This window comes from Choloepus didactylus, chromosome 16 (genome assembly GCF_015220235.1).
Source record: "Choloepus didactylus isolate mChoDid1 chromosome 16, mChoDid1.pri, whole genome shotgun sequence".
In the NCBI taxonomy this organism is placed as follows: Eukaryota; Metazoa; Chordata; class Mammalia; order Pilosa; family Megalonychidae; genus Choloepus; species Choloepus didactylus.
Genome location: NC_051322.1, coordinates 28,147,595 through 28,170,389, shown reverse-complemented (window position 1 = coordinate 28,170,389; position 22,795 = coordinate 28,147,595). Strand labels below are relative to the sequence as shown.

Here is a 22,795-nt window from a genome sequence, read left to right as displayed (position 1 = left end):
TACTTCCTGGGAGCTAGCAGTGCATCTGGAACATGGTAAATGCTCAGAAATTGTTGAATAAAAGTATTGACTCACGTTTGTAAAAGAGAGAACAGTGGTGAAATAAGATATGTCAGTTAAGAGTGATCTGGCACTGGCTGGCTGTGTGTTCTGTGTCTATTTCCCACCTGTGCTAGAAAGAAGCTGGGTTGGGTGATTCTTTCTAGATGAAACATCCTCTTTTAAATAATCCTCAGTACAGGATGGAAGTAAATACTCTGGTCATCTTACACTGCTTAAACATCTGCCTAGGTTTTACAGTCAAATAAAAAATAATTTCCTGAAGGTGAGTATCAAAAATGATAGCTGCAAAAACCCCAGACGCTCACTCTATTCACCGGCTCCATTGAGAAAAGTGACTTCCCACGCTTTGCCCACAGAGGGCATCCCTGCTCATTGATATGTAGACCAGGCGAATGCAGCTGCTGGAAGCCTCCTCCGTCCGCTCTTTTTTTCTCGTCGCCTTCATCTCTCTGCCCCCACCCCTCTTGCCGTGGAATCTTTGCCTGATCCAGTTCGTTTCCCTCCGGTCTCCACATTTTCCCTTCCAGCCCTCCACTTCCTCGGATCAATGGATAGTACGGCTCCAACTCCCAGCTCTTACACCGCTGGCGGACACTCCAGTAACAAGTGAGAGCGCTCCACCCCGCAGCCCCCAGCCTTTCTCCTCCCGGGCGGTCTCGGTTCTTGCAGGAAAAACGAACAGCATCACCAGCTCTCGCGCGGATTTTTCTCTTCAACTTTACCCAGCCGAGGACACGGAGCCAGCCTCAATCTTTTAATGCACAGTGCAGTCACAGGATTGCTTTCCGCCTTCTCTTGGTCTCTCCAGGATACCTGTTTGTTGATGACTCGCAGGGCCCGTGGAGAGCTGTCTTCCCTCCTCTTGCTCCCTCCGTTTCCTTGAGTTAGTTTTCCAAGGTTCTACCGGGGCTCGGGATCTCTTGGACCGAATGGAACTTTTTGCTGCCTCCTTTTGCTGCTGATTCTGTCAGTGGACGAGGAAAAAGGCTTCGGAGGCACAAGAGGCTCAGGGGGAGGTGGAGAAAGAGGTGGAGGAGGAGGACGAGGAGGAGGAGGAGGAAGAGGAGGAGGAGGAGGAAGAGGAGGAAGAAGAAGAAGCCGAAAGGGCTCGGCGTGTGTGTGTGTGCATGTGTGCATGCGTGTGTGAGTGCATGTGTGTGAGTGCCGCCGCTGCCCAGGACCCCCGGCCCCGAAGGTGTTTGCTGAAATATGGAGAATAGTCTTGGATGTGTTTGGGTACCCAAGCTGGCTTTTGTACTCTTCGGGGCTTCCCTGCTCAGCGCGCCTCTTCAAGTCACCGGTAAGAGGTTCTTTCCTTTCTTCTCCTCGCACCTCCCACCCACGCCGCCCCACACAACCTCTGTTCCTTTTACCTTCTCACATTTTATTTAGCTAATGAAAAGAATTGGGGTAGGGGGAGAAATAGCAAGATATTTGGCGCTCGCTCTGCCCCCCATTTCCTCGCGGACGATAAAAGACGCAACGCTTAAAAAAAAAATTCTGGGGGCGGAGGATGTTGGTGGAGGGAGAGTGCGGCTCGTCTTTTCTCATTTTTAATTTGGTGCTTCGCGCATCTTTGCTCTTGCAAACACTTGTGTTGGTTTGGGGAGCTGGGGTAGACAGGTTGCAGGTGAGGAGGGTGTCTTTGAAAGGAATTGGGTTGGAGCCTGGAGGCTTCGGAAACCTAGGCTGCCTGGAGGACGGAGAGGAGGATTGGGGCAGTAGAGACGGGGGGGGAGGACACCGAGGTGGCTTTGAGCAAGTCTGTGCGGAACGTAGATGGTGGGGTGAGTCGTTTGTATGTGAACGTCTGCGCCTCGCTCTTTGGATTTTTGGACTTGCTGATTGAGAATCGGGAAAGGGACCGCAAACGTGTTTTGATACTTCAGAGGGGGGGCCGTAGTGCCTGAAGAGGTGCAGAGTTGCCAGGAGGTGGAGGGCGTATTTTATCTTTTTAACGGTGAACGTAGTTCGCAAGATAAGGCTCATAAATCCAGAATACCTCCAAACTCCTAATGTTTGATATTCCAGGGAATCGGCCCCCTGGCTCCCGCACTTGGCAAGAGCAGTTTCTAATTAAAAATGGCAAAACTGGTTGGGGATACGATAGGGCTAAAGCAGGAGAAAGAACTGAGGAATAGTCGGGGCTGCTGCAGTCTCCGAATAAGGAGCTGGGGGCTTCGACGGCCAAAGCATAAATAATAATAATAATAATAATAATAATAATAATAATAATAATAATAAATGAATAATAAATAAATACATAAAAAACCCTAAACGAATCAGTATAGCGTGTACGGGTTTTGCCGGCCCCCACCACAAGTGTTGACAGGAACTGGGGTAGAGGGAGCGGGCCTGGAGGGGACGGAGGGGAGAGCAATCGGCCGAGCATCCAAATCCCTTCGGAGAGGACCTTTTCCCAGATGCACAAGGAGCGGCCAGCAGGGGCCCGACGTCCGGTTGGGTGAACAAGAAATGGAATGCAAATCGCGGCCAAGCCCCCGGCCTCCGCGGAGCCTGAAGCTCTGGCTTTCTTGTCGGTGCAAAGTGCTGCATCGCCAAGGGTTGCGAAGGCGAGCGGAGAAGGCGCCTCTCGCGGTGGCGAGGGAGTCAGACAGTCCAGCGCCCCGGCGGCCAGAGGCTCCCCGGAGCCCGGCGCGTCCACACGGACCTGATCCCTCCCTCCTATGGCCAGAGCCTGAACGTTTAGCGAGCGAGCGAGAAGGGCGTGTGTGTGTGCGTGCGTGTGTGTATGTGAGATGCGCGCGTACCCGCATCCGCGTGCCAGTTGCCCGTGCTCGCTCCCTTCCTCCCTCTCGGGCCGGGCCCCTCCTCTCCTGGCTCCTCTCTCCGGGAGCTTTGTCCTCCGCAATTACTCCGTCGGATCGTGGGCGGGGGCCATCCCAGCAGTATAGAATAGGTGTCTGTTTACAATTCCCTGTTCGTAGCCCTCAGACGCTAGACGTTGCTGCGTGGAGGACCCTCCATGTGCACAGAAGACTGCGTTGCGCTCTGTCCCGCAGTTTGGGAGACCACCGCCCAGAGGAGAGGGGGAAGTTCAGAGAAGGCGACTCTCCCTGGGTGGGAAGTCTGCGGGACTAGGGGACTGAAGGAGAGAACTGCACTGGCTTAAAATACTGCATTAGGCAAGGTGTGCAAAAATAGACCAGGATAATTTTGTCAATTACATTAAAATATTTTTAAAGCCATTACCCAAGTAATTTCATTTTGTGTGTATGTGAAGGGTAGAGGAAGATGAATGGAAATGGATTTGTATATATTAGATTAATACCTAAATTAATTTCATATCCCTTCCCACTCATTTAACTTCCTTGTCTAGAGAGTTAAGGCCGTATATTACTACTTTATTTTTATTTCCTCCTTAACAGACAAGTCTGTGTTTGAAAAGGCAGACAAAAATATACATATACAAGGGATCTGCCTGAAAAAATCTTTAGTTTTGTGGATCAACATCCTTGTACTTCTCTATACTTCAAAATCCATTTCTATGAGTAGCAAATAAATTGTGATGTAATTTCCAGGTTCCAGGAAAGTGGCTGGTCCACTTCTAAGATATTGCTAATTTGAATCACTCCAGTCTTTGCCCATTAATATTACTCTACCTCTTAGTAACTATTCCCCTCTTGAGGAACCTGACAGGGAACTGATGATGAAGAAAGTATAATTCATTCTTTGAAAGGGCCGGTAGGCGGTGCCCTTAATAAGGCCAAGTGTCTGTTTACTGGAGGTGAAGTTCCCATTCAGCAGGGTGTTTTAAAGACTTTGTTGATTAGTAACAAAGGATTATGGAGGCTAACGCAATACCACGGGGTCCTTTCTCACTCTTCAGATGAAGTCTGAAGCTGCTGTAGATTTATAAGAAATTGTTATGACATAACAAAGGAAATCCTGGCGAGTGTCAGCCTAGGGTGAGGACTTAACGCTGGGGGATGAGGACGGTGGCTTTTTAGTAGGCTTTTGTAAGATGCCCAGAACTTACATATTTGACATGAGTCACAGGTATGGACACGGAGTAGGGTTCCAGGAATCTCCGTTGAAGTGAAAATGTTAGGTTTAGTAATTAGTGTTGGTGAATGAAATAGGAGGTATACACATTATTTAATTCTTCATAGATGTGTGGCTTGCATTCTACTGAAAATTGAAAAGTCTAGGAGAGTTTATCAACTCCTGGCATGGTGACATGAGGCTTGCTTCCCTGTCCCCTTCTTCACCCCACCCCCAACCCCCAACCAAAGCAGATCAGAAGCGCCCATCTGAGTCTGCTGTTGAGTCCAGTATGCCAGGACCTGCAGGTGCCTGGGCTGCCTGGCCATCCACTCCTCTGAGTGGTGCAGTGTAAATCACCAACGATCTGTCACAGTATCCATTTCCCACACAACAGCAGTTGCCTTCTGAGTTATGAAGCATGTGAAACGGCTACCACATGTGTTCTATGTGAATATATTAGACTTTGCTTTAATGCTCTTAAAAGCTGCGCTGGCTTGAGCTGCTGATAGGCATTTTTTCTGGAGAGATTTATAACTTCTCAGTGTGTATGACTTACAGTTATTGTCTGGTAAGTTAACCTCTCAGCACACTTCCTTATTGTTTTCCTTGAAGAGGAAGAGCTTTAATTTTATCTGAATTCCTGAATGAAGCCCTACTGAAAGTTTCTCCTGGAATACCAGGGTACTTGCAAGCTTTAGTATCAGTTTTTAAACCAGTGGAAGCTTGTAGCAAGCTAGGCAAGAGATTTGGGGAGATGATTTTTTTGGAGGAGGGATATTTTTACTTGTTTCTAAAGAGGGAAGAGAGGATACTACATCTTTTAAGGGAATTCTAACACCCCAGTTAACCTGAAAAGCATCTTTTGTGAGAAGAAATACTTCTCTCTCCCTGGCTTGCCTTCCCTGTTTCATGGCTCCAATAGTCTGGGATTCTTCAAATGCTTGTGATTTGCTCCTGGAACATTTTCTGCTTCACAAAGTAGATTCATCTAGTATGATCCCAGTACTTTGAGCATAAGACCTGATTTAAGTCATGGCTTCCCAGCCCAAACGCTTTTTGTCTTTAGGTGATGCCCATATTTAAAGGCAATGTTAAAGTTTCTGAATGGAATATTTCTTTCCACGGAGGACTGTACCTTAAAATTACATTTTAAAGCACATATTCTTACCATCTCTTTAGAGAGTTTGCCATCCTAAACTTGGCATCCTAAACTTTTCATGCTTCTACCAGGCAGGATTACTCTATCAGAAAAGAATGCAATTGTTTCATTCCATTTCCTTAACACACGCGCGAGCACGCGCACACACACACACACACACACACACACACACACTTAAGATGAGAAGATTTCCACTCTCTGTGAGATTTCCCCAAAATGAAGGATCTTTAGGTGAATCATTATTATGCATGAGGACACTTCTGGAAACCATTGTGATTTCATTAGTTACCTCTTCTTGCACAAAAAATGGGGCTACAGTTCTCCCCACTTTCCATAGATATGGCCTGCATTCCCATGAGAAACTTGCACCGAGTTAGGAACACAGTGCTTTGTTTTGGTATTTGTTACATAGCTACCAACTCAAATGATAAATTTTTGGTAGATTGATCTACTTCAGATAATAATCTCTTAGATGAACTCTGTATGTAAATATCAGGAAGCCTTAGCTTTGCCTGAGTAAAAAGAATAATGACATAACCCCGCCAAGGTTTACCTGATTAAATAAAGATTAAAAGTCACTTGGTTCTGGAAAAACACTGTAATCCCTAACGTGGAGTGGTAAATAGTATGCATATTGGCAATTCATAAATGCAAATGTGGAGTCTGCTCCCCCTACCCACCCACTTCTTTTATTATGATGCTTCAGAAGAAGATTTAAGAGTTTCACAAGTTGTCACACAGTTTTTCCTTAATGAATCGTAGCCTCAGATCTCACTAATTCATAATTGAAAAACACTGAATTCAGCATCAACACTAGGGCAGGTGAATTGTTCTGCAGCCTGCTTGTGGGCTACTTGCTTCTCTTTAGCTTGACCCTACAGGATCACAGCTCGCATCTCTAAGCTGTATAGCATCAATACAGCCTCCTCTGATACAGCCTGGGGAAGCCATTCTCACTGGGAAGCCTGGGCTCTGATGCACAGGCACTATTTTGAACATGTTGTATTATGCTTCACAAGGTTATGGAGAGTTGCCTTAAAAGTAAATTTTTAAATTTTCTTAAGTGTTTCTTTTAGTGGACAGTTAAGCTGTTCTCTGACGACAGTTAGGTGGCCCTGTTACAACAGAAGACTCTTACCTAGTGACCTGTCAGTCAATAGCATTTAACGTCAGGAAGCAGTACTGGAGAGTAGGCCATGCCAATTTTGGCATGCTATTCTTTCTAATAGGGGGCCACTGAGTTGGAATAATAGAACTTTAATTTTCTTCAAAGTTATTACTTTTCTTAGTGGTATTATAATATCAGTACCATAGCACCAATCCAATACATTTAAGATGTTTTCCTCCAAAACAAGACCTCAAGTAAAGCGAATGCTAAACCTGTCAATAAGAAAGGATGCGCAATCCAGATTATTTTCCCCATAGGTCAACAACAATATCAAAATGGACAAGATAAAATTATGTTACATATGCCAAGTGGGAAATAAAAAATAAAATGCAAATTATTATGCACCTTTATAATTGTAGCACTCAGATAAATTGCACCCAATTTAGTACCACACTTTTGCTTTCTCCCACATTAGAGTATGTTTCCTTATCCTACATTTCTCTGATTTAGCATTGTACTAACATGCAGAAATGCAGGTTGGCTGATTGATGATCAAAATTACTCTAGAGCCTCTGAAGTTCTTTGACAAATTTTAGCCCGAGGATAAAAGGCAAAAAACCCTTTACTCATCTGCTAAATAAAAGTGTTTTCTTTGGTACTTAAGAGGTGCCTGAACTCTGTCCAATGGCACAGTTTAGAAATACATAATAATGTCCTATGAATTGAATATCCCTTTGTTTTTACTATTGACAGGTAATTTGCAGCATGGTAATAACAATACATGTTGCATTTATCATGGATAGTTCTAAACATTCATTCAGAGTATTATCATTTCTTGGGGGGGAAGGTTCAACTAGGAAACACACAAATCATTCCGTTTATTGATCATATTTTTTAAGTCTATTGTGATAGTATGGTTGGGGTCAGGGGGCGGGGGCGGGTTTCTCTTCTCTGCTGAATTCTGTGAGGTAAGTGCCTGTAACCTGCTTCTTCCGTGATGCACTTGAATTTAATTTTCTGAATCCAAATTCTGCCATTGCTCGCCAGCTCAGTCATTTCCAGTTTCCAGGTAGGAAGGCCATTTATACCATTTGTGATTCTTATGATGGAACATAACAAGGAATATTTATTGCAATTTGGAGATTTTTCTCTTGTACTTTGTTCTTTCTTTAGAGCTTGGTTCTTGCCAGAAGGCTACTCTTGAGAGTATCTAGGACAAAAATGATCCACAGAATTAATTAGATCTTTATGATATGAACTAATGAAAATACCAACTTGTTAGTGTATTGTGACCTGATGAGAGGGCTTATAAATATAACATTATTCTGGACTCTCTAAAATGTTCTTAAATCTGCTTTTATATTTTCATAAGAGAAAAAGGAACTAAATGCATTATTAATATAAATGTTATTAACACAAGTGAATTTTCTTAATAACAGAAGTATCTATGTTAAGCACCAATATTTTTAGATTTTGTTATTTGTCAGAGTCTTTAAAAAAGTATTCCCTGTGCTTACTTAACTGCCTTTTAAAGGAAGTATGTGGAATATAATTTAACCCATTCCTATAATAGATCTAAGGGCTCACTATGACTTAGTTATTATAATCATACAACATTATAGGGGTGATTTCTGAAAATGTTTTATCATAAAGGCCTATTCATTTCTATATCAAATGGTCATGGTGTGCTGCTTTTAATTTTTAAGAATTTTATTTCTGATTAATAAAATGCATTTCATCTTATATGTTCTGCTGAAACTCCCCCTGTTGTCAGACTTACTCAAAGCAGTCTTCTCTTTTCTACTTTTAATTTGCTAAGAAATAGGGGGCTGAGTTTTGTTAGGATAGTGTCTAAAGTTAGAGAAGAGATTGTAAATCAGGACCTGAGTCCCTCTCCAGAGGAAAAAAAGAAGCTAACTGGCTTTAACTTAGGGGTTTGTAGCACTTCTGCCATCTGATATTAATTTGGATGCCATTTGCTCTTTGTACAACATATTTTCCCTGTTAAATGAGGGTGTAAGACTAGGTAGTTTCTAGTTACATTTACAGTTTTAAGATTTTATAATTTATTTAAATTGGGAATTGTACTATACAGATAAGAGTGTTTGGTATAATTAACAATAGTGATGCTGATAATCATGATAATAGTGATAATGATAATGAAACTAATACCCATGTACCCATTAGCGATCTTCTGAATTTTGTAATACTCAGTCCTTGGCTGTCTTTTCAGTTTTGCCACATATGGATATATCTTTAACATACTGTTTAGTTTTACTAGTACTTGTCCTTTATGAAATAAATAGGATAGATATAGTCTTCTATGACTTACATTTTTGGATAAACATTAAATATTTGAGGTTCAGCTATGTGGATGCATATTGCTGTATTTCAGTCATTTTCTTGGCTGTTTAATATTCCATGGTATTAATTAACCACACTTTGTCTAATCTGTTGATTGCCTTTTGGGAACTCAGATTTATGACAATTATGAATATTCTTGTACCTGTTCCCTGTATAAATTTGCAACCATATATCTAAGGTGCACATCTAGGAGTGGAATTGCTGACTCACCGAACGGGCATCTTTACTTTTAGGAGGCAATGATGAAGTTTTCCCAATGCAGTCGCATCTATCAAAACTCCCACGGGAATGTACCAGTGTTGCCATTACTCCATGTTTCCACTGATAACCGATCACTTGAAATTGTCATATGCTTAATTAGCCCTAATCTGGTAGATAGGAATTGGTGTCTCACTGTGGTTTTAATTTACATTTCCCTGATTGCTAGTAAGGTTGAAAATTTTGTCCCCTAAATTTATTGGACACTTGATTTCAGCAAGATAGTTCTATGATTGTTTCTCCTACTAAGAAACTTTTTGCTTTTAGGCATAGATGTTATCACTCGTCTAACTTTTAGGAAGTTATTGCCTGGTACTGTATCATATTTACTTTAGCAAAGCCTTTACTTAAGCACCTTTTCAAAATGTACATTTATTTTTAGCTGAAGAAGAGATCCTTAGCCACTGTAAGAAGATTATCGATTACTCAGAGCAACCCTGCCTTGCCAGTATCCTGCCTTATCCTGCTGTTGTGTTTATTTAGCAAATAACTTTCAAGGAAGCACGATGCTGGGGTGCCAGGCTTAGTTTGAGGCATATTGTAAATCCCTTGAATATGGTTGGTCTAAAAGAAGGCGGAATCACAGTTATAATGATAGTCTTAGATAAAAATCATAATTTGACCATTTGAGCTTGGATATTCTTCAAATTTGTTAAACTACTGAGGCCCAGAATCACTGTTACATATATGACATATGTGACTTGTGGGTTTCAAACACTTGTGTTTGCATATGTGCACACACACCCTCCTAATTGTTATTTAGGTCCCTAATTGTTTGGCCTACTCCATTGGGACAGACTAATGAAGGCCCTTGGATAAAATAAAGCATCTGAAATGCTGGCAGGGGCTTCTTAGCATGTTTCTTTCTGTGCCGACGCATTAGAAATATGAGTGGAGGCTGAGACATCTAAGCAAAGCCCCTGCACCCGGAGTCCTCATTCCATTGTTCTCAACCTCATAGGATCCTAGAAGAATATAAATTAGAGAGAAAATCTGCAGTGCTCTCCCTTTCATGTCTAATGTCTGGGCAGAGCTGTTCCCTGCAGGACAGTTTCTAGTTAATTTCTCTCTCTGGGTCGAGACATCTCTAGGGATGGGTTGTTGACTGTTACCCTTGGGAGACTTCTCAGCAGTGGATCAGCTGTTGCTGTTAACATTTTCTTTACAAAGCATCTTAGACAGTCCTTTTCTAAATATTCCTCCTGCTGCTCCTGTCACGTAGCTCCTGGTCCCTGTTTCCACATCTCAGTGAAACGCCGTCTCTTCTGGGCTGATGTGATGTTAGATAATTCCAGCCATGAGTCATTCTTGCCTCCTCTCTTTAGTTTTTACTTCACCCAACTATAAAATTTAGTTCATTTACTCTTTCCTCACACCCCTCCAGAAGCTTAATCATGTTTATTTTTCTTACCTGAACTCCCTCTAGTTCGTTTATATCTTTCAGGTAACCAAGGGCCCCAAATTTACTGTGTTCTTCTAGGTCAGTTCTCCCAAGTCATTTATTATAAAATATAGATTTAGCATCACCTTTAAGTTTTGTACAATCATGACTACAAGTTTTGTCTCTCTCAAAACCCTTGTTCTCATTTTTCAGGGAGGGATATTAGTGTCCAAGAAAATCGTTGAAGTATTATGAGGATCAAATGAGATCATGTATTTAGTTCAAGATAATAGTTATTGAGCATTTACAGGAAGTAAATTTACAAGAAGATAAATTTAGATTTACAAGAGGATAAATGAGAGGTCTGGTTGGGTTTTTGCCCTCCAGGGGCTTATCATCTAGTGAAGGTGACAGTTATTCACACAGCCAAATAAGATACATGGCAGAACAAAGCACTCATTAAAAAGAAGCTCAGAGTGGTACAGATTCTTAAAAATATCAGCTGCAATGTTTATGCATTATATCATCAATATATTAAAATTAGCCAGATGGGCTGACAGAACCAACCGCTCATCTATGTATCCTTAGATTGATTGAACCAAAAATGAAAAAATAAACAAAAAAAAAACCTGCAAAGGGATGTGAACAGCCGTCAATCATGTTTAAATCAAGTTATAGGTAAGAGTGAGGATCTCAAAGCTATGCGTGGCAGATCTGGCAGCCTGTTGTTGGAAGCATACCCTCAGACTTCCTTGGCCCTTTGTTCTCTTATTTACTGAGTGGGTGTCAGGCAATCTGCTAAGGTGGTAATGGAGCCACAGAGCCTGGTGGGATAGAAGTGCTAATCAAATAAACATGTTAATAAACCCAGAATTTCAAATGAGATGAGGTATTGAAGTAAAGAAAATATTGTAGGAGAGTGACCCAGAAAGCAGACCAAACACTTCCCAAGAAAGTTGTGGTTGAGTTGACGTCTGAAGAATGACATCACTAGGTTAAGAAGGAATGTTTTGGGAAGGACAGAGAAGAAAATACCGGGCAAATCAAGTGAGTGTAAGGGCCCTCTGGTGGGAGGGAGCAGAGTGAATTTAAAGAAGATCAGTGTGTCCAGGGCAAGGAGAACTGAGCATAATGGGTTAGCTGAAGCTAGAGGAGACTATGAGATGATCTTTCACAGAGAGTAGCTACTTATAAATATTGAGTCTTTGAATATTTACTGATTGAATTTATTGTGGTTCAAAACTATGTGTCTGAGAAAAATATGTTTTTAAACTTTACTTCCATTCCTGTGCTTGTGAACCTATTGTAAGTAGGACCTTTTGAAGAGGTTTACTTCAGTTTAGGTGTGGCCCAATTCAATCAGGAGGAGTCTCGATCCTATTAATTACTGGAGTCTTTTTTAAGGAGAATGAAATTCAGACAGAGAAAGAGAAATCCACAGAGGGAGCATCCAGAAGCTGAAAGTCAACAGAACCCTGAAGTGAAGGGAGTGGCCAGGAGAAGCCACCCTGTGATTGCCATATGAGAGAGGAGCCAAGGACTATGGATTGTGGGCAGCCCAGACCCAGATCTCCAGTTTCAGGAAGAAAGCATCGCCTTACTGATGTCTCAGTTTTGGAATTCTCCTAGCCTCAAACTGTGGGCCAATAAAACCCCATTATTTCTGCCAATCCATTGCATGTTTCTTGCTTGAGCATCCAAGGAAACTAAAACAGAATTGAAATGAAATGATTGCAAAGACCTGTTTCTAATCTCAGCACAATCATTTACTACTGTAAGCAAAATTACATAAGCAACCTAGGCCCTGATTTTCTTATCTGTCAGATGGGAGTTTATGAATCCATCCATCCTGCCTGCCTAGAGATACCTCTGTGGACATATCTCATGCAACTGAGCTAAAGGGACTTTGTAAATTGTAGTTAGAAAAAGGCAAATGATCATTAATCTGCATGAGTTAACAGTCCACTTCTGCTTTGAAAGCTATCACAGAGTTGAGGGAAACAAGGCATCACTTTTCTTTAGAATGAGGATTGGCATGCGGATATTTCTTCCTGCAACCTCCTTTAAGATATGTGCCTGTTCACTCTTGGTGAATCAAACAGAATAGCTGAACCTAATATTGCTTTATTAAAGTTTGCAAATTATTTTCTCAATAGGCTCCTTTCATTTTCTTATGCTCCTATACATGTTCTCTCTATTGCTATGACTTCAAAATATGAAAGACTGCTTTCTTAGCTTTAAGGTGCAGTTCATTGAGAAGTCATTGAACTGCAACCTTGCTATGTCATTGGGTCCATCTGCTGTCCACTGTGGATGTTGCAAAGGAGTCAGTTGCACAGTACTGAGATCTTTGGTCATGATGACAGAAGTGGCACAGTCTAGGGGATAAAGCCTAGGAGGCTTGATTGAGGTACTTAGCCTCACTGGACTTTGAATTTCCCATCCATAAGATGGAGACAAAATCAAATTCTGCTTCCCAACTCTAATAAATTAGAGATAAAATTGCTGTAACATTTGTGACACCTATGGACAACTTATAAAATATCTACTCCAAAGTCAGCCACTTAATAAGTGTTCCATAAATGCTAGCCATTAATAGTGTTATCTTAGTATGGGCTACATTTATCCTCGAACAGTCTTTATAAATAGGAAATTTTGCAGGCAAGGGTAGGCCACACTATATAACCCTTTCCAATTTTGTTGTTGTTGTCATTGATTTTAAAGACTTGTGAACAAAATGAGACAGCCAAACTCCAATGGCAATTTCAAAGTCAAACATTTCATAGTTTAGGAGACCCTGGTCCATTACTTTCCTGGCTTTGGAAGCTAATAAGGCCAGCTCAGTCAATCCTGACACAGGACAATATTGATTAAACTTGGTGTTGTATAGCATCCCTTCCATGGATTCCATATCCAAAGTCACCTCCTCCATTAAATCCTCCTTGGTCAACCATGTCATCTCCCACAGACCCATGGATTCCAGCATCTAGTCAGCACGACACCTGGAAGTGAGTGCTTGCTTAGTTTAGGTGTAGTGCTAGGCATCATTTGTCCTGAGGGTCTTCTCTCAAGAGGAGTGGCTCTGACCTTAACTGTGTATATCAATGCCAAGGTGTGCTACATATCTATTAAATAAAAATCTTTGTGATGGGTCCTGGCACGAGTAGTTTTTAAACCTCTGCAAGTGATTCCAATGTACAGCCAAGTTTAAGAACCAGAGTCCTATGGTCTTGCTATTCAAAGTGTGGTCCATGGCCCAGCAGCATCCACATCACCTGGGAGCTTGTTAGAAATGCAGAAATTCAGGCCATGTCCCAGATCTCCTGAATTAGAATCCCAGGTGAATGAGAAGTGCTTGGTAGGGGACTGAAAGTCCACCAAGGGAAATGATCTTTGCAAAATCACTTCATAATTACAAGTAGTCCTTTAGTCCATGGAGAAATACTATGTAATAAATACTGTGGTTAACTTGAAGTCTCTTTGGAGGGCTTTGGCTTCAGAAATTGTTCTTGAGTTGGCAAACTATGCAACATCAGAGAGTCATTTTGGTTTGTGGTTTACTGGTTAATATCTTTCTTGGAGGCCATGACAATTAAAGCCTTGAGAATTAAAGCCCTTGAGAATGCCCTTTGGGTGTTCCATCTGCTTTTTCCCTTCTTTATTCATCAATGTTCATGGTGAGAAGACACATTCTAAAAGGGTCTACTGGTTTTGTTCCATAATCTTCCCTTCCCTCCTTAAAAATCCTCAGACCAGGGGAAAAGGAAAACACTTGGAAAAGGCAGGGGGCCCTGGGTCCTCCTCCTCCTCTCCCACCTGATGTTGAAGGCAGACACATGCTCAATGGGACCCTGGGGGCGACCCCATGCTGAACCTCGCCTTTTGATTACTAAGGGTCTTCCAGGTCTGAAACAGGCCAAGTGCTCATTTGCCTGTGCCTTTGTGGCAGGGGAGAAGGAGCCCACCTGAGGTTTTTGAAGAATAGTAAAGCTTTTCAGGCAGAAAGCTTGGTACAGGGTTCTGAAGCTTTTGTGTGGCACTTCCTGGTGGAGAGAGGAGCTTTAACTGGCAGCCTCCAAATCTGAGTGTACAAGAAGAGAACGTGGCAGCTCAGCTGTTGAATCTATCTGAATGAAAATCACTAGTGTTCCTCCTTGTGAGAGAAATTTCTGCTTAGCTCATGAACTATAGGGTCTTTGCTAGTCCTGGGAGAAAATGAGTAGGGCTTTTGTGAAAGGTTACATAAGGCTGCTGCTCCCCCACCCCCACCCCTGCCAAAGTAAAATTTTTTTTTATGGAGGGATGAAATTGCCTCTCGGGGAAAAAGTGCATTTTATATACTATAAGTGAGAAAAGATACTTTTAGCAATTTGGGGGATACAAGTAAGGGAAGGGGGAAGAAGAAATCCTAAGCAGAAAGAGTGGTACATAGAAAAGCAAACAGGAGTATTAGAGAGCATCATTGTCTTGGTCCTTTTGCTGGAGCATTTGGAGGGTGACCAGTTGTCCTTGTTTGCCTGGGGCTGGGGGTTTCCTGGGAGGCAAGACTTTCAGTGCTAAAACCAGGACAGTCCCAGGCAAACTGGGATGGTTGTTCACCCTCAATAAGGTCCCTATGATAGCATGAGTCAGAGGAGGGCAGAATCCTGAAGGGTTTTCAGCAGGGTATTGGCATTTTACACAATAGTCTATTAGCCCTGCGAGGGAGCCATTGGGGGAGGGTGGCAAGATCTAATAAGTGGGGCCTGTTCCAACAGTCCCGAGAAGATGGGTACTTGATCAAAGGCTTAGAAACGACTAGTACCTTAGCCATGATATCTAGGTTATCAAGGCCTTACCCTCTAGTCCTGTGCTAAGGTCACACTTGACATTCAAAATTTTAGTGCTACTTATTATTATTATTATTTTTAGCAGAATGCCTGGTCAGAAAACCATCACAAATTGCTCTGTTTCAACATCAGGACATCATTTGGAGATGGTAGGGTTGTGTTTTTATTGGAGAAGTCATAGCTAACACTTTTTGTTTTGTGTTCCATTGTGCCTAGTACAGTATTAGATACATATGCATTATTTAATAAAGTGCTCATTAGTTAATTTTAATATGATGAGTATTCATTCTCAGGTTTGCAAAGAATTGGAAGTTATTCTTGTGCAGGAGCCAAGCAAAGTTCCGTTAAGAATATTTAAATTTCCGAGTTACTCAGCTTTTTTCCACAGAGGAGTATATTCTCCTCTTTCCCCTCTTTCTTTTTGCTTGGTTTTCCTTCCACATGCTACTTTAATAATTTTAATGGCATCATTCCAGAGTGCTTGTGATAAATTCAAAATCAAAGAAATCCTGCAAATACTGAAATGCAAATGTGTGGAGTCTGTAGAATTTTTATCTCTTTAAGCCCTGTCACTAAGGCATCTAAGGCATTTATCAACTCACACGTATGAATATGGAACAGGATAAAATAGGTGAATAATTATTTCCTACATAATAATCCCAGGGATAGACTCTGTGTTTTTCTTAGGAGAACCATGCCTGAGTGGTCAAAGAATTAGAATGACAATATCAAAGAACTCAGAATGTTATCTTTGTAGAAGTCACTGGAAGCCAAGACAAGATAATGGAGATAAGGGACACATCCAGAAAGAAAAAAAACAAAACTTGTGTTCCACGTTATTAGCCAAGCAGGAAAGGAGCTCAGGGCCCCAGAGAAGTTCACTGAAACTCCCAATGACAAATCTAAAGTTTTTTGTTTTGTTTTGTTTTGTTTTTTAACACTGAGAGAATATTTATTTTATCTATGCACCCAGGCATCTGGCCCCTAAACTTAAATATCCAGCATGGGGCCTTGGCCCTCCCAGCCGTGGGCAGGTACAGGGGCAGGTCCTGGAGCCCTTGTCCAGGGCAGTGTAACCCAGGGGCCAGAGGTGGGATGGCCCTGGGTCGGCGACTGCCAAGAGCAGCGAAGAACAAAAAGGAGGCAGGAGCCAGGCACTCTCCTCCCAAACACGAAGTTGCCGAGGGGAGTATGAGATGCTTCTGGCTCTGGTGCCAGACTAAGGGTTAGGGGTGCATACACATGGGAGAGCAGTGGAGGTCCTCCAGGTGCCATGGGCAGAGGCTGCAGCCCACAGCCAACCCTAGACGGGAAAGGGGATCATTGGCAGTTTTGCCTCTTGGCTGGGGGGTGGGGGGTGAGGGTGAGGCCATATGGGGGAACCATGAAACATTATTATACAGAGCTGGGATTAAATCTAGGCTCTACCAAGATATAGTTCTGGGACTCTCACTAAAATTCAGTGTCCTCCTCCCTAAAATAGAGAAAACCATTGCTGAACTGATTAAATTAAAACATGTATTATGTTAAAAGATCTATGACACTTTGCTATTTCTATTTTTATCCATTCATTCAACATCTGTTTATTGAGGCCATGCTTGATGTATTGCATTTGTTATTCCTACGGTGGATTTAAGAAATGTGTAACACACTACTGCTACTTACAAAGTTAACAGAATGGTTGGAGAATAAGACATAGGCAGTTTAAATATGAAAAGGAGATATACAAGGCAAAATATCATTAAGAATCAAATGAGTGAGGGTGCAGATAGAGGAGAGGAAAAGAAGTACCCTGTCAGAAAGTCTTCATGGATGAGTCAGGTGGAAAGGGTGATTGCAGAGGAGGAGAGGTTGTTTCTATGAGGATACTCTTCTTTATGTGTTCAGGCACTGGAAGACATTAGAAAAGGTGATGCACATGGCCTGGAGCCACCCACTGGCCACCAACACCAGTTCACATCACTAGCAAAGGCTTTTGCCTGTTTAGGAGGCTTTTACTAATCAGATTTGTGATAAACCTAAGGGAAAAAGGGAGAGAGAAGTGATAAGGTCATATAAGAAGTAACATTGGCAGCATAAATAATGTAATTTAGAATGAAAATGTTTTACCTGCAAGGCTTCTCTTAATAATTTTAGGGAGGTCCCAGAAGGGCGAATTGCTCAGGAAAGGACAGATGCCATTGTGTGATGCCTTTTGAACTCTGAAATTCAGTAACTAAGAAAGCAAGTTTAGGCCCTGGCATTGTGGGGTAAGTCTGTACTGGAAATTAATGCTTCGATGGAAATTTCCTTTCAGCACAATTTCAAAATATATAGACAATTTTGGTTCAGAATGCCAAAACCCTTTATTACTAATGCATAAAGGATGCTAGCCAGTCCATCAAAGATATTCTGTACATTTCACAGCCAAATGGCAGATAACACAGCCCAGGCTTTGATGCTCACATAGCTCTTTGTCCTCTCTCCCAAAATGCTCAGTCGTATTAAGTTATGACAATTTTTCATGATGATGATGATGAAGTTGATGATTTATGGTTGTCTGATAATTTATATTGTCCAATGGCTTTCACATCCATTAATACATACTCTAATAACTCTATCAAGTGGATAGAATAATTAATTCATCTCACATATTTAAATATTGAAGTTACAAAGACTGGTGGTCAGTTATTTGTTTAAGGTCACATAGAAGTTACTGGCATTCTAGAAGGAAAACCCAAGTTTTCTGACTATTAATCTATATACTCACTAGTGTATGTTGGATACCTTCCAAAAGCAAGGGCATTCCACTTTATTCCCCCCCAAAGTGCATGTGTTTGAAAAAACCCCACCTAGTAGCCAGATCTTGTTTTCTCTTATTCTCCAACAACAACAACAAAAAAAACTTGTTAACATATTGGCTAGGACTGGACCAGAAAATGTGGAAGATAAGACTGAAGCATCTTGTAGTGTCATAAAGTAAGGGAGTACTTAAAAAAAAAAAAAACAAAAACAAAAACCTGAAATGAGGAGATATGTCGATGGCATACACAGGAGCCAATTGATAGAGCTCCCAATGGCCAAAGGTGGAACAATTTTAGAAACAAAATAAAGTGGTATCGGATTATTACCCAAAGTATAAGATAAGTATCCTCAAGTCCATAGTGATATAAATAAATGATTTAATAAATAAATAATTCAGGAAAAATAGACACATGTCCCATGCAAAAGAATCCCAAATAATTTATATAGCTATTCGGCTCTCAAGGAGGTGAAGCATAACTCCCCATTCTGTAAGTATGGGCTACACATAGTGACTTCCTTCCAAAGAGTACAGTATGGAAGTGGGGAGAGGAAAGAGTAACTTGACTGTGGAGAATTCTTGCAAACATCAACTTAGCCATGTGATCAAGATCAACATCAACAATGAAAAGACATGCTGAATTAGAATAGACACCCTGATAGGATGTGATGAGAATGGCACTTTACCTCTGTGGTCTTCTTCCCCCAAACCAGTAATCCTAGTCCAACCACGAGGAAAACATCAGATAATTCCAGCTGAGGGACATTCTACAAAATACCTGACTAGCACTACTCAAAATTTGTCAAGGTCATCAAAAACAAGGAAAGTTCTAAGAAACTGTGACAGCCTAGAGGAACCTAAGGAGACATGACAACTAAAAGTAATGTGGTGTCCCAAATGGGGACCTGGAACAGAAAAGGATATTAGATAAAAACTAAGGAAATATGAAAAAGGATGAATAATAATGTATCAATAGATTCATTAATTTTAATAAATATACCGTTCTAATGTAAGTTGTTATTAGTTGGGGAAACTAGGTGTTGAGTATATGGAAACTTTCTTTACTATCCTCACAATTTTTCTATAATGCTAAAACTGCTACAAAATTTAAAAAAAATATTTAAAAATGCTGCTTTCTTATATAAGAGTGGAACTCTGGACAGAGTATTTAATCTCACTAAACTTTGTTCTTTCTCTTTAAAATAGCAATGATAATGATGATAATGTCACTATTGTATGGTTGTTCTGAGAATTATAGATGATGTTTCTGCAGCCCTTAGTATTCTTTCTCATTTCTCAAAATGTAGCTGCATCAGAATCCACTGTGGGGATTTAAATACCGCTCTCCAAGTTCCACCTTACACTTCCTGAATCAGAGTCCCTGGATGGTTGGGAGGGGCTAGGACATGGCACTTTTACCATGCTCTCTAGGTGATGCTTATGCACACTCAACTTAGAAAACCACTGTACCTTCTTCCTAAAAATTAATACTGGTAGCTCTCCATTTATTAAAGCCAGTTTTTGAAATCAGGTTATCCTTTTGAGTCAGCTAGACTTGAGTCTAGATCCTAGCCTTAGACCTCTCTAAATGGGAGACCTAGGGCAAGAGACTCTACCTCTCTGTGCCTTAGTTTTCTCATGTGTAAAGCAGGAAAAAACATACCTAATTCAGAGAGTGGTTATAAATTAATTTGAGAAAATGCATGTAAATTATTTAGGATACCACCCAACATGCAGTAAGCACTAAATAAATGGTAACTAGCACTAAATAAATGACCATACTGGTATATTAGTCTGAATTAAATAGTATATATATAAACTGAATTGCCCTTCCTTGTCATTAATGCCCCTCAACTTCCAAAACAGGCCTTCACCCCCGCAGTGTCTTCCTGGCATATTTCCAGGAGCCCCAGGAGGTATGTCACGGTCAGTTGGCCTCTGATGGGCACTGTCACATGTTGGGTCTGTCCCCTGGAGTTCCCCCAAGCCCTCAGGCAGCTGCCATCTCCTGCCAGGCATCCTGCCTCCTCTGGTGGACTGTTGCTGCAGCTCTGCGTAACTTCATCAATGCTCTAGAAACTTTCCCATGTCTAAACATTACTGTGTCCTGTGAAAAAGTATCCTAACACTGTCTCCCTCCCCTTTAACCTGGTTTCACAAAGTCCCTTAAGAAAATAATTCATTTAACTAGAGTCCGTAACTTCTCTCTACATATAACTCAGACTCAGTCAAGGCGCTGGTCTGGGGACCAGATGTCACCTGTCCTGCCTGCTTCCCTGTCTTGAGCCTTTGTATCTTCAGATCACGGAAGAAACTCCCTCCTTAAGAAGTACTTACGTCTCCCCTATATAAATGAGATACTGCACAGAGATGTCTGCATTTTTTGATTCATATACCATGTTTAGTCTCATTGGACCAGAGGCACATGTAAAGTAAAAGTAGTAAAATAATAATAATGGCCAATATTTATGAAACTTTATTTGGATTTGAATCTCTGTGATTTATGAAATTCTGTGTGATATGGTGATTATCATCCAACGTTAATTTTCCACTTATTTCTTGTTTGACACAGCAGTAAATTTTATTCTAAACAGCAATGTGCTCAATTAAAAGATTCTGTATCTCAGATTCTCTTGCAGCTGAGCATGGCCATGTGACACAGTGATGGCTAATTGCATGGAATTAGTGGGTTCATTGGGATTTCTGAGAAAGTTTGCACCACCCCGTCCCCCATAGTGCCTTCTTCTTTCTGTCTGGTCAGCAGAGGTAAAGCCTTCAGTTGGAGCAGTCATCCTGTCATCGCATGTGAAAGATGATGAGAATGAAATGAGAAGGAGCTTGAGTCCTTGATAACTTCCTTGGGCAGCTATACTTTCCTGGGACTGCTCACTTCTAGACTTAGTTTTACATGGGAAACTAAACCTCTATTTCATTTTAAACCATTGTAGTGGGGTTTCTATCACATGCAACCAAACTCAGTCCTAACTGCTGTAAGTGTCTTCTCATATTAAGTCATTTACTCCTCACACTACAACAAGGGAGGGACTAATATTATACCCTTTTTACAGATGGGGAAAGTGAAACACAGAGAAGGTAGCCAGTTTTCCCATGGCTCTATGCTGGTAAATTGCACACCTATGATTCATATCCTGGCTTCAAAACACATATTCTTAATTCTGTGCTGTAATAGATGAATAGTAGCTGGTAATATTATTATGTTATTGTTATTTTTAAAACATGGATGTTTGCTTTTCAAATATTTGCTATTTTCGCATGAGTCATTCATTATTTAGACACTTCTAGATTATTGGGTATGTAAATAAAAACTCATTTTTTCTGTTAATAATTTTCAAATGTCACAGTTTTCACTAACAAGTTATTAAGACAACTTCCTGCTCTTTAGTTGCCTCTGAAGAAGAAATCCACTGCCACCCTATAATAGATGGTCATTCCAGCTACCTTAACAACCAGACTAACCTTCTTTAATTCATTTATGTGTTGCAATTTCTGTCTCATTGTAGTGTAAAGGAATTTCACATAGTTCTGATATATCATGTAAATTAGGCCAACAAAGTGCTATGCTATGTCTTCATTAAAATAGGATATGATAATAATGTACCCAGGTAACGTAGTTTTGCAGACTTTGACTTATGGACATTCAATAGCTTCCCTTTACTTGTGCTTAAGATGGCATTTGTGAGCAGCATATAATCAATTAATCAATGATTTAATCAATTAAAGAGATGGTGCATCTTCTAAAAAAATCAGGGACCATTGTATGATTTTATGAAAAGAGCCATTTCAGCAAGGAAACTTGTTGAAAAAACATTGAAAGCCTTTTTCAAGGATCATGATTTTGCTTAACTAAGTCAAAGTGAAATTGGATACAAATGTTCAGCTACTGAACCATTTTATTATTTTGCAACTGCTGGAAAGGAAGTCCCAATTTGGGGTTGCTAGTAATAATGTATTGTTTTTACTCATGATTAGAATATGTGGTCTTTAGATATGGGTAAATGGATTGTCTATGAAATAAACCAATCCTAAAACTTAAAAGTTAAAAATTGATTAACTGATTCTTTCCTATTTCTTACAATTTTTGCAGAGTATACTTGTTTGCCTAATTTGTCTCACAAGAGGTCACAGCAGCTCAGAGTGATGCTAGTAGGGTGATAAAACTGATGGCCATGTAGAGATGAAAAACTTGCCCTCTTAAAATTTTATCTATGTTGCAAAGTGTCAATAGTGGGAAAACTGTGTGTGTGTGTGTGGGGGGGGTGTCTATTTGGGAAATCTGTATTGTCTGCATGAGTTTTGTAAAACTATAACTTGTCTAATTAAAATAAATAAAAAAACATTTTATCTGTTTCTGTCCTTATTCTGCCTCATAATAAATATATGCTTGTTATGAAAATTCAATTGTTACAGAAAAAAGTTAGAGAAGGAAATTCCTTATAATTCCATCCTTCCAGGGTAAACAACTATTATTTGGTTTTGCTCAGTTCTGTCTCTTTCTCCACCTGTCACATGATTACTGTGAAATTTGGGGACAGCTTTGTTTGTGCATCACATAAATTACTGAGTTGCATTTTTCTCTTTAACAAATAAATGAATTAGTAAATTTTTTAAAAAGCAGAATCAACAGAAACATTTGCATATCATTTATAGAATAAAGGATATGATCAACATGAAAATGGTCTCCACAAAGCAGATCACCTTCCAATATAGAAAAGTCTTAGAAATGGTAGTTTTCTTCTTTTCATGTGAAGAAAAAATGTTAGCTTCAATAACTCAGAAATGCCCAACTACCGTCTAATACCTTGCTTCTCAAAGTGAGGCCCGT

At 40.7% G+C, this 22,795-nt stretch overlaps 1 protein-coding gene across 4 annotated transcripts in view; it reads left to right on the top strand.

Annotated features, from left to right (window-relative positions):
• Nucleotides 1-1,153: 1,153 nt before the first annotated feature.
• DCC (DCC netrin 1 receptor) overlaps nt 1,154-22,795 on the top strand; it is a 1,223,099-nt gene continuing 1,201,457 nt past the window's right edge. For all 4 annotated transcript variants that reach the window (XM_037805818.1, XM_037805817.1, XM_037805816.1 and 1 more), the window contains exon 1: nt 1,154-1,363. In XM_037805818.1, coding sequence (XP_037661746.1) covers nt 1,273-1,363 — 91 coding nt within the window. In that variant the 5' untranslated portion in view covers nt 1,154-1,272. The remainder of the gene's footprint in view (nt 1,364-22,795) is intronic.